Source organism: Lycorma delicatula, chromosome 7 (genome assembly GCF_047948215.1).
Source record: "Lycorma delicatula isolate Av1 chromosome 7, ASM4794821v1, whole genome shotgun sequence".
NCBI lineage: Eukaryota > Metazoa > Arthropoda > Insecta > Hemiptera > Fulgoridae > Lycorma > Lycorma delicatula.
In genome coordinates this window covers 63,870,292-63,886,484 of record NC_134461.1, presented here as the reverse complement: position 1 = coordinate 63,886,484, position 16,193 = coordinate 63,870,292, and the positions used below count along the sequence as shown (strand labels likewise).

Below are 16,193 nucleotides of genomic sequence, written 5' to 3'. Positions count from 1 at the left end.
TGCGAAGATGTGGGTATGAGTACAACCTTCAGGGATGATCTTAGAAGGTACTGTGTGCAAATCCAGTTGGACGAGTGATATTTGTGAGCTCAGTGAATCAAAGGAATCTACATTCAGAAGATTTTTATCATTAGAGAGGCGTTTATAGGTTAACCCAGTACAATAAATAAATAAATAACAATAAATCCAATTCATAAAACAATATGAAGAGCTAGGACATATGAAAGTAATTACAATGGCTGAAGCTAATTCATCGAAGGCTATTACATTTCGCATCACGCAGTGTTAAGGGAAGATTCGACAACCAGCAAATTACGGGTAGTTTTCAATGCATCCTCAAAAACAAGCTCCGGTGTTTCATTGAATGACATCTCAGGCGTTGGTCCAACAGTACAATCAAATTTTGTCAGTACTGTATCAAGATTCAGAACACATCCACATGTTACAACAGCAGATATTGAAAAAATGTATCGTCAGATTAACGTTCAATCAGCTCAACAAAATCTACGACAGATTTTTTGGAGAGACCAGCCAGAAGATCGTATTGAAACATTTAAATTGCTAACAGTCAAATATGGTACCGCTAGTGTTCCTTACCTAGCAACGAGAACTCTAAAGCAGCTAGCAATGGATGAAGAATCCTCCTTTCCAGTCAAATCCAAGGTAGTAGAGAGGATATTTTTATGGACGATGTTATGACTGGAGCCAAGAGAATAAAATGAGCAAAACAACTACGGCGTGATTTAAATCATCTGCTTCATCGAGTCGGGTTTCATCTTAGAAAGTGGAGCGCTAACAATTGAGACATTCTATCTGACAAGATAAAGAATAAAAAATTACAAATTATGACAACATGTTTTGGTGAGAATAGAATGATGGATAGAATCTGTAATGAAAAAAGACATCTCAAAAAATGCAATGCGGAAAAATAGCTAACAGGAGACATTCTATATGACATTTCATTAGAAGATGTGGCTAAGGGTTGCATTAAAATTGATCAAGACATTACGATTAAGACAAGTGATGTGATTAATACACGTTGAAGAGGTTTCTTCACGTCTTATGTGGAATCCAAGACATGTTGTATTCCAATTTTCCTTTCTTGAAGAAAACACAGCTGTTAAAACAACTAAACGCACTATTTTGTTGGCAATCGGAAGGATTTTCGATCCCCTTGGAATCATAGGTCCAGTAATTCTAACCCCGAAATTATAAAAATTGTGATCCTATTCACTAGGACGGGATGAAAGGGTACCTGAGTAATTACTTAGAATGGACTCAGATCAAGAGTCATTGCATATGCTATCAAACATTCAAGTCCAAAGGACTATAATCCCTAAACAGAAAGGTGTTCTGAAGTTAGAGAAGATACATGGATTCGCAGATGCTACAGAATCCGCATATGGTACCTATATACGAGTATATCTCAAATGTATTGACCATGATGGAATCATCACTGTTAGTTTAGTCACGTTAAAATCTCGTGGCGCACCAATAAAGAAAATTTTGTTACCCAGACTAGAGTTATGTGGCGCTTTGTTGTTATACGAACTATGCAAATCAACTGTTAATGCATTACAATTTCAAGTTGATTCAATTTCATGTTACACTGATTGAACTATAACGTTAGCATGGATTAAGGCTCCATCTTCACATTGGATAACATTTGTTGCTATCAGGTTATCTAAGATACAAACTAACACCAACATCAGTTCGTGGAAGCATTTGAAGAGTCAGAACAATCCTGCTGTCTATCTATTGAAAGGCTTAATTCCAGATAAGATTACAAAGGCAGACTTTTATTGGAAAGGGCCTTAATTTTTGTACAGGTCACAGAAATCTCTAGAAGATCCAGTTACTTTACCAATTGGCGATCAAATTCAAGAGCGTCGTCGTACAGTATTATCATGTGTTACAGCTGAAAACCAAATGATAAATTTAAATAATTTTTCTAGTTTTACAAGGGCTCAACGTGTAACGAGTTACTGTTTAATCTTATTAATAACTCTCAAGCACAAAATTCGCATCTTCGCGGTCCATTATCAGCTTCTAAACTTCCAATTAATAGAGCGTGCTTTGGTAATGACTGTGCAAAGGTTATAGTTTCCAAGTGAGCTTAACGATTTGCAGCTAGGTAAACCACTAACCAAAACCAGAAAACTCATTTATGTAAGTCTATTCTTAGACAAAAACAGTGTAATACGAGTTGGTGGAAGATAACAGCACACAGATTTAATTCCATATCAAATTCACTCCATCGTCTTCACCCCAAGAGTGATACACTTACTGACTTGATTGCCAGACATTTTCACATCAAAACGCTTCATGCAGGGCCACATTTATTGTTAAACAGTATTCTTCAAAAATATTGGCCGGTGGTCGCGAGACTGTTTGAATGAACTACACCAGAGAAAGAAGTGGACCACTTCTTCACCTAATTTAAGTATTGGTGTCATGGTCATCATCAAGAAAGATTCTCTTCCCCTTTACAATGGAAAATGTCCCGTATTGTAGAACTTCATCCAGCAGAAGATAACAAGGTTCGGATTGTCACTGTCAAGACCTCAAACGCTGTATTGAAGAGACCAATCAACAAATTATGTTTATTGCTAATTTCCCTTTAAGAAAACATTCCATTGATTTGTTCATGTCGCAATTATTATTTGTGTGGTATTTTGAAACAACCTCTTCAGGGGTGGGCTTAGATGAGAGTGTGAAATACTTTATTTGTTTACTATTTACATTTTGTGTGCTTATAACGTGTATGAGACCAGCTGAGCTACAAAAATAAAAACATAATAAGAACTAATTTATTATACACAGTTCACTAAAAATGTGTAAAGACAACAGTGCAAAAATTGTTTCACGTGAATCAAAATCATCCAGAATACATTTAATTTTTTTATAAAAAAATAAAATTCTCATTATGGATTATACTGTATTCATTTACGTGATACATGTGATGAAATGGAATATATTCTTATATAACACCTAAAAATTTCAATTTGATCTCATTTTACTAGGGGTACTGGGATCCGGGCGAAATATTTTGCTAGCCGTAAGACAATAAGATATCATTTTTGGACATATATTTGAATGAATTTTTTCATTATTTCAAGCTCTAGAATCAGTTCCCAAATTAGTTTCCTTTTCTCCTGAATCATTCTGTATATAATCTGAAAATTATTGTTTTTTATCAATTTTTTTACCGTCAAATTCTGCTTAATAAAGTAAATATCGTATTAATTTTCGGACAAATTTACAAAAAAAAAAAATGTATACGATTTCTTGTTTGAATTAAACAAAATTAATACTGGGAGATTATTAAAATTCAGCGGGTGTACGTATCCTTCTTTTTTTTTATTCTACTAAAAAGCAAATCATAATTTTAATAAAACAATGGGAAAAATATGAAGTATTATTATTTTACTGTAAAATATTGAAATATGAGATATTTGACTGAGTTTTTTTTTAACATGTAGCGACTTTGATTTCAGACACTACATTTTCAATAAATTTAATAAACGGGTTTTTTTGTAATCTCTATTGAAAAGTTTATTTAGCAAAATTGTAAGAGAATTATTTAATTTTAAAGGAATGAATGCACGTTGTATAAATATCATATATAACCTAAAAAAAGCAAACTGCAAAAAAACCTATTTTAAATCTTTCTCCTATCGTATTTCATTTTATAACATTTTTTATTTATTATTATTACAATTCTAATTTGAATTGGTTAACATAATATTAATCATATTCGAACACAAATGCAATTCGTACGGATTTTTCTAATTATATGTTTTTTAAATCTTTTCCTACTTATCTCTACTTTTTTTTTTATATTTTTTAGTTTACGATTTTTTTTTTTAACTTCCATAATATTAACATCATTTGTTCTTTGCAAAATCCAATGATCTATACATTTTTTGTTAATCTTTAATAAATTTCGTTCCTTATATATTTTTAATAATCTTCGTTCATTTATTCAAGTATTTTTTACCGAGTTGATATAATAAATATTATTTTTAATTCAAACATTATATTCGCTAGAAAAAAAATTAATCTGTTTTATTTTCCCTGTTTTCTATCCCAGCACTTCTTATTGCTGTTACATAATAATTAAGTATAGTTTAATTTTAAGTATCTAAAGTACAAATCAAAGTTCCTTTCTCTGAGAATAAAGAAGCAGTCCTTTCATTTATATTTCGTTTAGACTGGCATCGTAATCTAATATTATATTTACCTAAGTAAGGAAAATTGCCAAACTTCTCCATTCATCAGTAATTGAGTATTTTTTTTTTTTAATGACGCTATTTTACAGTTGTGCTTAGTGTCTAGTGTCAGGTCATCTATCCCCTACGTTTATCAACTTAAATAAAATTTAGGTTGAGTTCATCCTAAGCAAGTTGTGTTCAATTATAAATCTTTTTAAAGGAATTTGAAGTATATTTAATTTAAAAATTTGTTAGAATCCCAATTTTTCAGATTTATATGTTTTAATTTTCATTCCTTTTTTTTCGATAACAGAAATAAAAATAAAGAGAGCTGAATTTAAACTATTATTAATCATTGTAAGCTTGAAATTAATTTAATGAAAAATCGTAGATTTCAAAAACATAAAAAAGTCTTCTTTTAATCAAGGAGTTAAACAATATTTTAATTTTAAAATAATACCCAAATCAGGCATTGTTAAGAATAACAATGTCAGGTTGACTACAACGACTTTAGATTACGGTAAAATATACTCAATCACCAAACAACAAACAAATTTTAACTTCTCTTGTTATTATAAGGATATTAAAAAAGATTGTGATTAGACTTTTAGTCTCAAAATACTGCCAAAAGAAAAAAAAAATGTTATTTTTCCACCAGTTAATTAATTACCTTTCCATTTCACATCAAATGAAAACAGTTTTCTGGATGCTGTTTCTTCAGTTTCCTAAACGATAAAATAATCAAAGGGTTAGGGATGAAGAATGTTACGAGAAAGAACTCAAAACTTTCTTTCCGTACCTTTATTATTTCCTGTTAAACCATTTTTTGGTCATAGTATATTACTATGTATATATAGAAATTAAGATTAAATTTTGGCAAAAATTGTAATTTCCTTCTTCTCCTATCTGTTTGTATTAAGTCCTATTAATTTTTTTTCTGGATTAATGAATTAATTCAGCATAGAAACTTCTTTATTACGTATACATTTTAAAATAGGAATTTTTAAAATGACATTCATTATTTGACTGGGATTCGAACCCGAAATCTTCATGAAAGACCAAAACTCTACCACTACAACAAAATTCAATATTAAAATCCTGCCGAATTATTTCGAATACAAAGCTCATTTATCTTAAAAACTTTTTAATATACTAATTAATGATTTAAATTGGATTTAAAATTCCTCTAGCAAACACAACTTACTTTTGTTTTCGGTTGGTCCAGTATTTTGAGATTTCTCAAAGATTTAATACAGCCTACTTTGGGAAGTAACTGGTCTAGATTATATTAAAAAAAGTAGTAAATTAACACCAGTATGTTTTTAAATTATTAAAAAAATGTATGTAAAAATGTACGTAAAAAAATGTATGTACTTAGTTATAGACGCCTGGAATATTGTCCATATTTGTATATTACCCAATATTGATCTTGTTGCCTATTGTTGTTTCAGTTATTTTGATTTATGAAGCCATCAAAAAAATATATATTTAGATATATAATAAGAATTTCTTTCGCATGATTATGAGTAATGAATTTTGAGAAGTTTTGTACTATAAATTTTATGTGTTTTCCTATAAGAGGTTATTCTTATACGGATTTGATTTATTTTTTTTTTTAGATTTTAAATCTTTTATTTTTTGGTTCACTAGTTCTCCACATCCCATTTAATGTTATTATGTTCATTCTTTTTCCATAATTCATTTAATTTTCTGAAAAGAATTTGATTACTTCATTTTTTATTTAAGTTATCGTAAAAAAGTATATATATATATATATATATATAATAACTAGTTATAGAATCTTCTGCGTCAACGGTTTATATATTATAAACTTTTAGTCTTTTGATTCTCAAAATTATGTTCGTTTATTTTCTTTATATCTCTTGCGCAAGCGTGTGTTTTTAAAACCTTTTTTCATTAAAAATATCATTACTCTTCCCGTTTGCTAAGGAAGATGAGGTATTATATAATTTTTTTTTAATTTTATATGTATATATATATATATATATATATATATATATATACATATATATATTATTTTAAGTATGATTAAAATAAGATTTAAATTACGTCTTATCATATACATGTATTAATTAATTCTTTTAAAAGTTATCTACTCGTAACAGAATATGAACAGCGTAGGTTAAGTAGCTTAAAATTCTCTTACGTAATTGAGTTTGTGTGTTTCTTAAAAATTTATTCATGTAGAGTATTTGTAGTATCATAAAATAAATATAAAATCTTCCCAACTTTTCAAGTACAAACAAGGATTAAGGTGAAATCTTCGTCTTTACACCCTCTGTATGAACCACGCTTGACGACTAGCTGTAAATAGTAAATTATTGAAAGTTTTTCCATTAAAAATATGATCATAAAATTTTTATCATAATATAAAAAACTAAAATACAACTGATAAGTTATTAAATTTTTTTATTAAACTTTTATCTCTATTTAATTAGCTCTTTCAACTGTAATATTTTTTATAAAGCAAATCTTCAAAGTACGTCAATATATATAAAACCTAATTTAACAGTGAAAGAAGTAATGTAAACGTATTAAACTAATTTTTTTCTTACTTTGTTTGTTCTAACTTATAATTTAGGACCATATGAATGAGTGTTAAATTTTGTTGTATATGTTACCAACTTTCAAAAAAAAAATGAAGAATATATCAATCACTTTTCATCTTTCCCATAAAAAGGGATGGTGCGTTGGTTCGTTTGGTTGTATGTTGTTTGCGCTTTTTATTTTAGCTGCTATTGACGTTGTGCCGACCAATGGTGGTGCGCAGGCCGGCTGTGCGCAGCACACGGATGATTTATTTGTTCCAACGATTTGTATTTTTCCAACGATTCATTTGTTCGAAAGTTTTTTACTTCTTGATACGAACGATAAACCTAAAATTAGATTTGTCTTTTGGGGTAAAAAATGAAAAGACTGGAGTTAGAGCTGTGTTAAAAAATCACACCTCAAGAATTAGCTAAAAATGTTCAGGATTTTGAAGCTTTTCGTTGTAAACGTTTTTGTTGTTATTACGCTAAATTCATGAATTTTATTTAGTTACAGTTGGCAACAACATTTAAAAATCGTGTATAATGAAACATAATCCATGTAACATTTTTGAATCAGGCCGTAGGCCCGCTTTTTTATTAGCATATACAACTAACAAACAAATCTACTCACCATCCTTTCTTATGGGTAATAGGAAAAATCGGGCCTACGTCCCGCTGAAAATATAAATTTTTGATAACACAGATATAATTTTAGATAAATCTTTAGTATGAAGAAATATAAATCTTTCGAACAAATGAATCGTTCGAGAAGTATAAATCGTGTGAACTAATGAAACGTTCGTACGCTGCGCACAGCCGCCTGTTGCACCACCATTGGTCTACTCTGCGCCAATAGCAACTAAAATAAAAGTACGAGCACATACAACAAACAAACCCATTTACTCACCCACCATCCTTTTTTATGGAGAGTGATATTACCAAATATCTTTTATGCATAATTCTTTGACTGATTATATTCATTATGAAATATTTTTCATTATATTTATCCAATAAACCAGTTTTTTTATGTATTCTATTTTTTCATTATTTTCAGCTAGATACATGTATTAATTTAATTAATACATATTTGAATATTCGAGTTATTATAAAGTATTCATACGTTAAAATAAATTCATTTCATAAAAAAAAAAAAAATATTTTTTTTTTAACTTATAAAAAATGTAAATTATTAAAAATTACTGCGCAGTGCAGGTGAGGAAGCGATTGATAGATTATACAAACTGGTGTGTAATATTTATGAAAAAGGGGAATTTCCGTCAGACTTCAAAAAAAGTGTTATAGTTGTGATACCAAAGAAAGCAGGGGCAGATAAATGTGAAGAATATAGAACAATTAGTTTAACTAGTCATGCATCAAAAATCTTAACTAGAATTTTATACAGAAGAATTGAGAGGAGAGTGGAAGAAGTGTTAGGAGAAGACCAATTTGGTTTCAGGAAAAGTATAGGGACAAGGGAAGCAATTTTAGGCCTCAGATTAATAGTAGAAGGAAGATTAAAGAAAAACAAACCAACATACTTGGCGTTTATAGACCTAGAAAAGGCTTTCGATAACGTAGATTGGTATAAAATGTTCAGCATTTTAAAAAAATTAGGGTTCAAATACAGAGATAGAAGAACAATTGCTAACATGTACAGGAACCAAACAGCAACAATAACAATTGAAGAACATAAGAAAGAAGCCCTAATAAGAAAGGGAGTCCGACAAGGATGTTCCCTATCTCCGTTACTTTTTAATCTTTACATGGAACTAGCAGTTAATGATGTTAAAGAACAATTTAGATTCGGAGTAACAGTACAAGGTGAAAAGATAAAGATGCTACGATTTGCTGATGATATAGTAATTCTAGCCGAGAGTAAAAAGGATTTAGAAGAAACAATGAACGGCATAGATGAAGTCCTACGCAAGAACTATCGCATGAAAATAAACAAGAACAAAACAAAAGTAATGAAATGTAGTAGAAATAACAAAGATGGACCACTGAATGTGAAAATAGGAGGAGAAAAGATTATGGAGGTAGAAGAATTTTGTTATTTGGGAAGTAAAATTACTAAAGATGGACGAAGCAGGAGCGATATAAAATGCCGAATAGCACAAGCTAAACGAGCCTTCAGTAAGAAATATAATTTGTTTACATCAAAAATTAATTTAAATCTCAGGAAAAGATTTTTGAAAGTGTATGTTTGGAGTGTCGCTTTATATGGAAGTGAAACTTGGACAATCGGAGTATCTGAGAAGAAAAGATTAGAAGCTTTTGAAATGTGGTGCTATAGGAGAATGTAAAAAATCAGATGGGTGGATAAAGTGACAAATGAAGAGGTATTGCGGCATATAGATGAAGAAAGAAGCATTTGGAAAAATATAGTTAAAAGAAGAGACAGACTTATAGGCCACATACTAAGGCATCCTGGAATAGTCGCTTTAATATTGGAAGGACAGGTAGAAGGGAAAAATTGTGTAGGCAGGCCACGTTTGGAGTATGTAAAACAAATTTTTGGGGATGTAGGATGTAGAGGGTATACTGAAATGATACGACTAGCACTAGATAGGGAATCCTGGAGAGCTGGATCAAACCAGTCAAATGACTGAAGACAAAAAAAAAAAAAAAAAAATTAAAAATCGCGATATTTTGAAAGAAAAAAATCACTTATAAAACCGGGTAAAAATTAATGTTTAAATTTATTTCTTTAATGTTTCTCTGTGGAACAATTGTTATTTTATTGAAGATCACTTTCCAAGCAAGCTGTAAAAAATATTACATCACTGCTATTTTTGTTAGTGTTGAAATCTAAAATATCTGAATTCAAATATTTTTTAGTGCTTGGGTTATGAAAGTATTAAACACCAAAAAGTAGATTGTTTTGAAGTAGGAACATTTATTAAATTTCATTTTTCTAAGTTTAACTGTTGAAAAATTATTTAACGGTTGTCATACTTTGTTAACACCCGGTAAAAATAACATTCTCAAACAAGCAGAAAAAAAGTTGTCAAAATTTATTTTATATCAACTTGAAAAAAAAGTATATTCAAAAAATGTTAGATGAATAATTTAACATTTAACCTTTGAATGGTAAAATTTATCTCAACAACATATCGTGTAATATTTTATAAAGTACAATACTTTACTGATAAATATTGTTATGACGTCACGATCTAAGCGGTCGATTTGGTTACTTCATCAGAAAACAAGTCTTAACGGTTTGGAAAACAGGTTGTCACATCATACGTCATACGCTTTTGGTCACAATTCTTTATAGTATCTCATCCATTTTAAACCTACATAACTCTTCACCAAATGGATTCATTCATCACATTTTGACATGTCAGTACTTCTATTCAGTGAACACCAGCTGTGAGATAATGTTAAAAATTTATGAACCAGGAAGGAAGCTTAACTTTCCGTTATTTAATGACAAATTTCAAACATTTGATTATTATTTATAAAAAACGCTTGTCAAAAAAATATTATTCCTATACATCATTTATATTAATAACCTAGTTATTTTATACTTGTGCTACGTCTAATGATTAATGTACAATTTAATTTTAAATAAAATAATTTCATTTTTTCAGCAAAATTATATTAGACGCCAATAAAATTTTTAAGTGTCTACTTTTCAGATGGTTTTTAAACATAATAAAAATCAAAAGAATGCTATTGTCCGGTAAGAGTAACTCTTGACTGTTTCTTATAAAGTGGCTGTATGAAATACCAAACTTGGGATTAGGGTTCTTCTCGAATAAAATCGTGACTTCTAATAAATAAATATAAACTACTTTTAATAATTTTCTAATGAACTCGATTAACTAATTAAAAATAAAGAAACAAAATTGATTTAACCCATTGGGTTGGTCAAGTGGTAAATTCGTCGTAAATTAGCTGATATCGAATTCGAATTCAAAGTTCTCAGGTTCAAATCCCAATAAAGATAGTTGATTTTATTCTAATTTGAATACTAGATCGTGGAAACTGATGTTCTTTGAAGGTTGGGTTGAAGTAATAACATGTTTCATGAATGATAGGCCTGAGTTATTTAAGACTTCACATTTACCGGTACAGTTAAATTATACTGATAAATCGCCAATGATTTTAATTGTTGATGCGACTATAAATAAAAGTATTAAAATATATATATATATATATATATATATATATGTATGTATATGTATTGGTGTTTTTATTTGTACGATTAATTATTTATTTTATTTAGAAAATCAATAATTATTATAAATCTTCTTAGCTAACTATGCTAAAAATGGTTTTTATATTAGAAAATGAATTTATGTTTAGTTATATATTATTTTTTTTATGGGTTTTGGTTTTTTTAAAAATAAAACTCTATTTCTTTAAGTTAAGAAGGAAGTTCTTACTGATAACTTTATTTATTGATGATGATCGTAATGAAATTTATAAAACTAGATCTCACTATGAAATATTTTATTATTTGGGTAAATAAAAAAATATCGATAATACTGCATGAAACAAAAAAGTCAATCAAATTTGCATTATTTAAAAGTGCGCGTCCTAGTTTCAAATACTGGCCCCCAGATTGAAATACTAGCGATCATATGTTTTTTTTTTTTTAGTCTTGATGAACTAGTTGGATTTATTAGTTGAAAGTAAATATTTGGAAAAAACCGATACCCCATTTTTTGATATGATCACCATACTTTCCTATTTAATTTAGCTATATTCTTCAGGAAATAAAGGACTTGTCACTTATTCTTAAAATGAAAAACCTTATTCATCTCTACCAAACCCGAAAATAAAACCGTTGTACAGAAAAAATTTTAAAAGAGTTTAAAAAAGTTGTAAAAGAGTTTACAGAAAGTCTTATTATGGCTCCATTGCCACGTTTTATAAATGTTTAATTAATAAATAAATGTTTAATAAATTATGAACCATTCAAAAGATCTTCTTCCTACCAGTTTATTTAAAATACAATTAAAATATTTTCTTTTACAGAAAACATATTACTTTGTCGGTAAATTTTTAAATAATATTAAATAAATAATGTGATAAACCTGTTGAATTTTCTCTACCACAGTGTGATGATAAAATTCATAAATTTAATCCATTGTTTGTTTCAAAATAGGTAAAAAAAATTAGTTAGAAAAATTTTTCATTTGAACGACTATTTAAAAAAATATGTTTTATGGATTTACTCCATGTCGATATCGAATACCGATCTGAACTAGTTCACACCTCGTGTATGAAAATTTTTAAATGTGAAGATAAAATTTTCAAATTTAACTGATTATTTGAAAACAGTTTAAAATAATTAGATTGATTGAAACATTTTCAATTTTAATGATTATTTTTAAAAAAAGTTGTCTTATGATTTCGCTGATTGTTCTCGGATACCGATCTCCTTGGGTTTCGAGCGCTTCAGTATTGATCCACCGAGACGCGAGTGATAGTCTAGGCCTTTCATCCGGAGGTCTCCGATTTGAATCCCGGTCAGGCATGGCATTTTCACACACACTAAAAATCATTCATCTCATCCTGTGAAGCAATACCTAACTGTGCACCCGGAGGTTAAACAAAAAGAAAGAGAAAAGAGGATTGATCCGCTTTTCTTTTTCTTTTTGGACCGACCCACCGGGTTGGTTTAGTGGTGAACGCGTCTTCGCAAATCAGCTGATTTCGAAGTTGAGAACGTTCAAATCCTAGTAAAGGCAGTCTACTTTTATACGGATTTGAATACTAGATCGTGGATACCGGTGTTCTTTGGTGGTTGGGTTTCAATATTAACCACACATCTCAGAAATTGTCGACCTGAGACCGTACAAGACTGCACTTCATTTGCACTCATCAATACCATCCTCTGAAATAATAACTGACTGATTTTCGGATCCTAACAGGAAAACGAAAGGATTGATTCATCATCAGAAAAAAAGCATTCGTTGCTGATATAAAAAAATTGAGGAATGGGGTTGTTTATGTAAGGAGAAGAGTTCAGAGACCACGCACTTTAAAGGAAAATGTAAACGAATTTAAGAGGCTTTTCAACTAAGTCCGAAAACGTTCACTTGTCGCGTTTGCTAAGAACTTTTGCGTATAGCATAAGTGATAAATAAAAACAAAGATTTCTGTAATATGCTCTTAGCTGATGTGATTTTCTAAAAAATACCTTCGTTAATTTTTAGAAATGAAACAAACAATATCGGGACTTGAGATTCATCAAAAGTTAATGGTTTTTGTGCGGTTTGGGTTACAAAAGTTTACGGCCTTCTTTTTTAAACGACAGTAGCAGAGTGTTCTTATCTTGAGATGCTGTAAGACTGACCTTATCCGCAACTAAATGAAAATTCTGAAGAATTTATTTTTCAACAAGAAGATTGCTTCCCGCTACGATGGTACAACCTAATTCGTGGGTTTCTAAATGAAACGTCGACTCAACTATGGAAACAGCGTATGGGTACCCTATATTTGGCACTACACTCTTGTTAACAAAGATCCCCAGACCTTGTGATTTTTCTGGTAGAAATATGTGAAACAAATTGTTTATGTTCCACCATTACGTGCTGATTTGGATCAGTTGAAAACCAAAATTACAGCTGCACTAACTTTTGTAACAGAAGGTTGTCTGCAACATTTTGCGGAAGAATTCAGCTATAATCTTGACGTTAGCTCTGCAGCAGATGGTGGACATTACAACATTTATATAATTTGGTAAATGAAATTTTAAACATTTTTGAATATCATATAACTTGTCTTGTAATCGTAAAACAAGTTTTATTATAATATATTTCTGTTTAAAAACGGGCCATTCTTTTCGGTAGATGTAATTTATGATTATTTTAAAACTATACATATATCAACAATATTTATACCCTTTTAATAAGGTTAACTAATATCGAAATATATTTTTTTTAATACTTTCGTCTAGTATTATACAATTTATATCTCTAATATTATATCATTATAACATGTAATTATATATCATTGAGTTGTTAGAATGTAAAAGTTTTACACTTAACATCTCTAAATCAAAGTAGAATTAAGTGACGCAATGGATTTGTTATTAAAATTTGAATTTAAAAATGGGATGGCTGATTGTATTATCCCAGATTGGTGTATGAATGCAATTTATTACAAAGTCCGTGGTATCACACACGGTAAAACTCGTTTCTTCTGAAAATAATAGAAATAAATTAAAAATTCATTCTTTCTATTCAGTGAAATATTATTTCTTTTTTTTTTGAAAATTAATTTCAATTTTTTTAAGATTTCTATTTTTATATATGTATAACATAAACAATTTAAAATATATTTTGTTTTATTGAATAGCATTATTACATTAAAGTACTATTTTAATATTAATATTTATTTAAATATATAATATAAGAGAATTACATTTAAAAATCAGCAATAAATTTAAAATCAAAAAGTACCAATAAAAAAGAAAAACTTCAGAAACTAATGTATATTCTGTTTCGCAAAATAAAATAAATATTCATTATTCTTGTTTTTTTTATATGAAACTGTTTCCGATAACAAAATATTCATAAATAACTACAGAAAAATTCAATAATATAAAATAATAACAGTCCAACTTAGTTTAATGTTAAAGATTTTGTTATTTCCATAATTATTTGGCAGGGATTTCTTGTTTCTTATTTATAATACACTCATATTTCTTTACAGTCGTCTAATATACTGTGTGCACTAAATGCTTTTTTTTAATCTTAATTCCTATGCTAATTCACATAAACTTTAAACATTGATCTTATGAAGAGTACTGCTAAATTAGTTTGAAGAAAAATATTAGTTATAATAATCTATTTATTTATTATATTGATTAGGAACAATATCATTCTAACATAGAAAACATCAATTATTTAATATTTCACCGCAAAGTTGTAAAACGAAAGTTCTATCAAAATATACAACAATGTCAGAACATTGTTGTATATTTTGATAGAACTTTCTTTCACCAAATAGTATATGTACTATTTCGTGAATTATGATTTTGTCAGGTATCTTATTTTAACAAACCACCATGATTTTTCTGTAAAAAGTTATAATCTCAGTCTTGTCTAAATTTAATGGCATAAGATTTGCAGTAGACCAATTATATATATATCTTGTCGATATCTGTTTTTAGCACACAAAATCACTATAGTTATTCACCTTTGTAGAAAGTTTGAGTTCGTCAGTAAACAGCAAGCTGCTGGACTGAATTCCTTTCCCAACATTATTAAATAGCAATAACAAAAAATTAAATAACATTAATATTACATTAAAATAACAAAAAATTAAATAACATTAATATTACATTAAAATAACAAAAATATTAAATAATAATGGCGCAAGATGTGAGTTGCGGAACCCCAGATGTTGCCACATATCTTTTAGAACCATTTCCCCTGCGATCATGACTTGGAAAGACCTACTGGTTAGGGAGGAATGTAAGAATATTAGCACAGAATCAGTAATTCCATACATGGTGAAGTTATCCAACAGTCTGTCGTGAAGCACCGTGTCAAACGCTTTCTTAAAGTTAAAGCATACAACGTCGACCTGTCCTCTATTTTCAACTTCAGGGGCTACGAATAATATCATCTCATTCAGGTTCACGGCTGTAAATCTTTCGACCATAAATTTATATTGGCGTGAATCAATAGCATCATTAGAATTCCATAAAAGTATACGTAAACAATTTTCTCGAAGACCTTTGCAACCGAATTTTAACTCAGAGATTGGTTTTTAATTTTTTGTATCATGTAAGTGGCATTTTTTAATAATTTGTGATGCTACAGTAAATTTCCAGTAATCCGGGAAAACAGAAGAATTTAAACTGAGATTATATATGAAAGTAAGGCAGGGTGAAAAGATTTCTGCTGTTCCTTTCAGTATAAATCGGATTCCATTAATGCCAGTACGGCATAATATGGTCTGCTTTAGTTTAAATGATATCGCTTTATGTGACAAAAGGAATACTTGTTTTCGCAATGAAATAGTCTTTATGCGATACATTAATATTACCTACAGAAAAATTACATGGTTAGAGACTGGAAGTACAAGGTTTATTTTTTTTTAAGGTCTGATCGGTCACGAAATTAAAACCACACTGAAAATAAAAAAACTTTTTATTTGTAACAAGTACTTACATAGTTACGCTATTTCTCTACATAGTCGCCACTCCGATTTAGACATTTGTCGTAGCGTGGTACCAACTTTCCAATACCCTTAATATAAAACTGAGTATGCTGTGACGTACTTTCACGTATACGATCATAAATAATAGCAGCCCTCGAAGTTCTTTTATATACGACCTCGTTGATTTAGACATTATGTAAATATTCATGCCAAATAGAAAGACGAATCTATGCCATTTATGCGTATGGCTTATCCTGATAGAACTTTTTACTTCACGATAAAAAAATCTACAAAATGCTAC

At 29.3% G+C, this 16,193-nt stretch overlaps 1 protein-coding gene across 1 annotated transcript; it reads left to right on the top strand.

Annotated features, from left to right (window-relative positions):
• Positions 1 to 1,272: 1,272 nt before the first annotated feature.
• Positions 1,273 to 1,617, top strand: LOC142328309 (uncharacterized). Its single transcript, XM_075372014.1, has one exon. It carries the CDS (start codon positions 1,273 to 1,275, stop codon positions 1,615 to 1,617), a length of 345 nt encoding a protein of 114 aa, XP_075228129.1.
• The last annotated feature ends 14,576 nt before the right edge of the window (positions 1,618 to 16,193 follow it).

Coding starts and splice junctions, on each gene's coding strand:
- LOC142328309 (XM_075372014.1), top strand. CDS start 1,273: ATGGACTCAGATCAAGAGTCATTGCATATGCTATCAAACATTCAAGTC.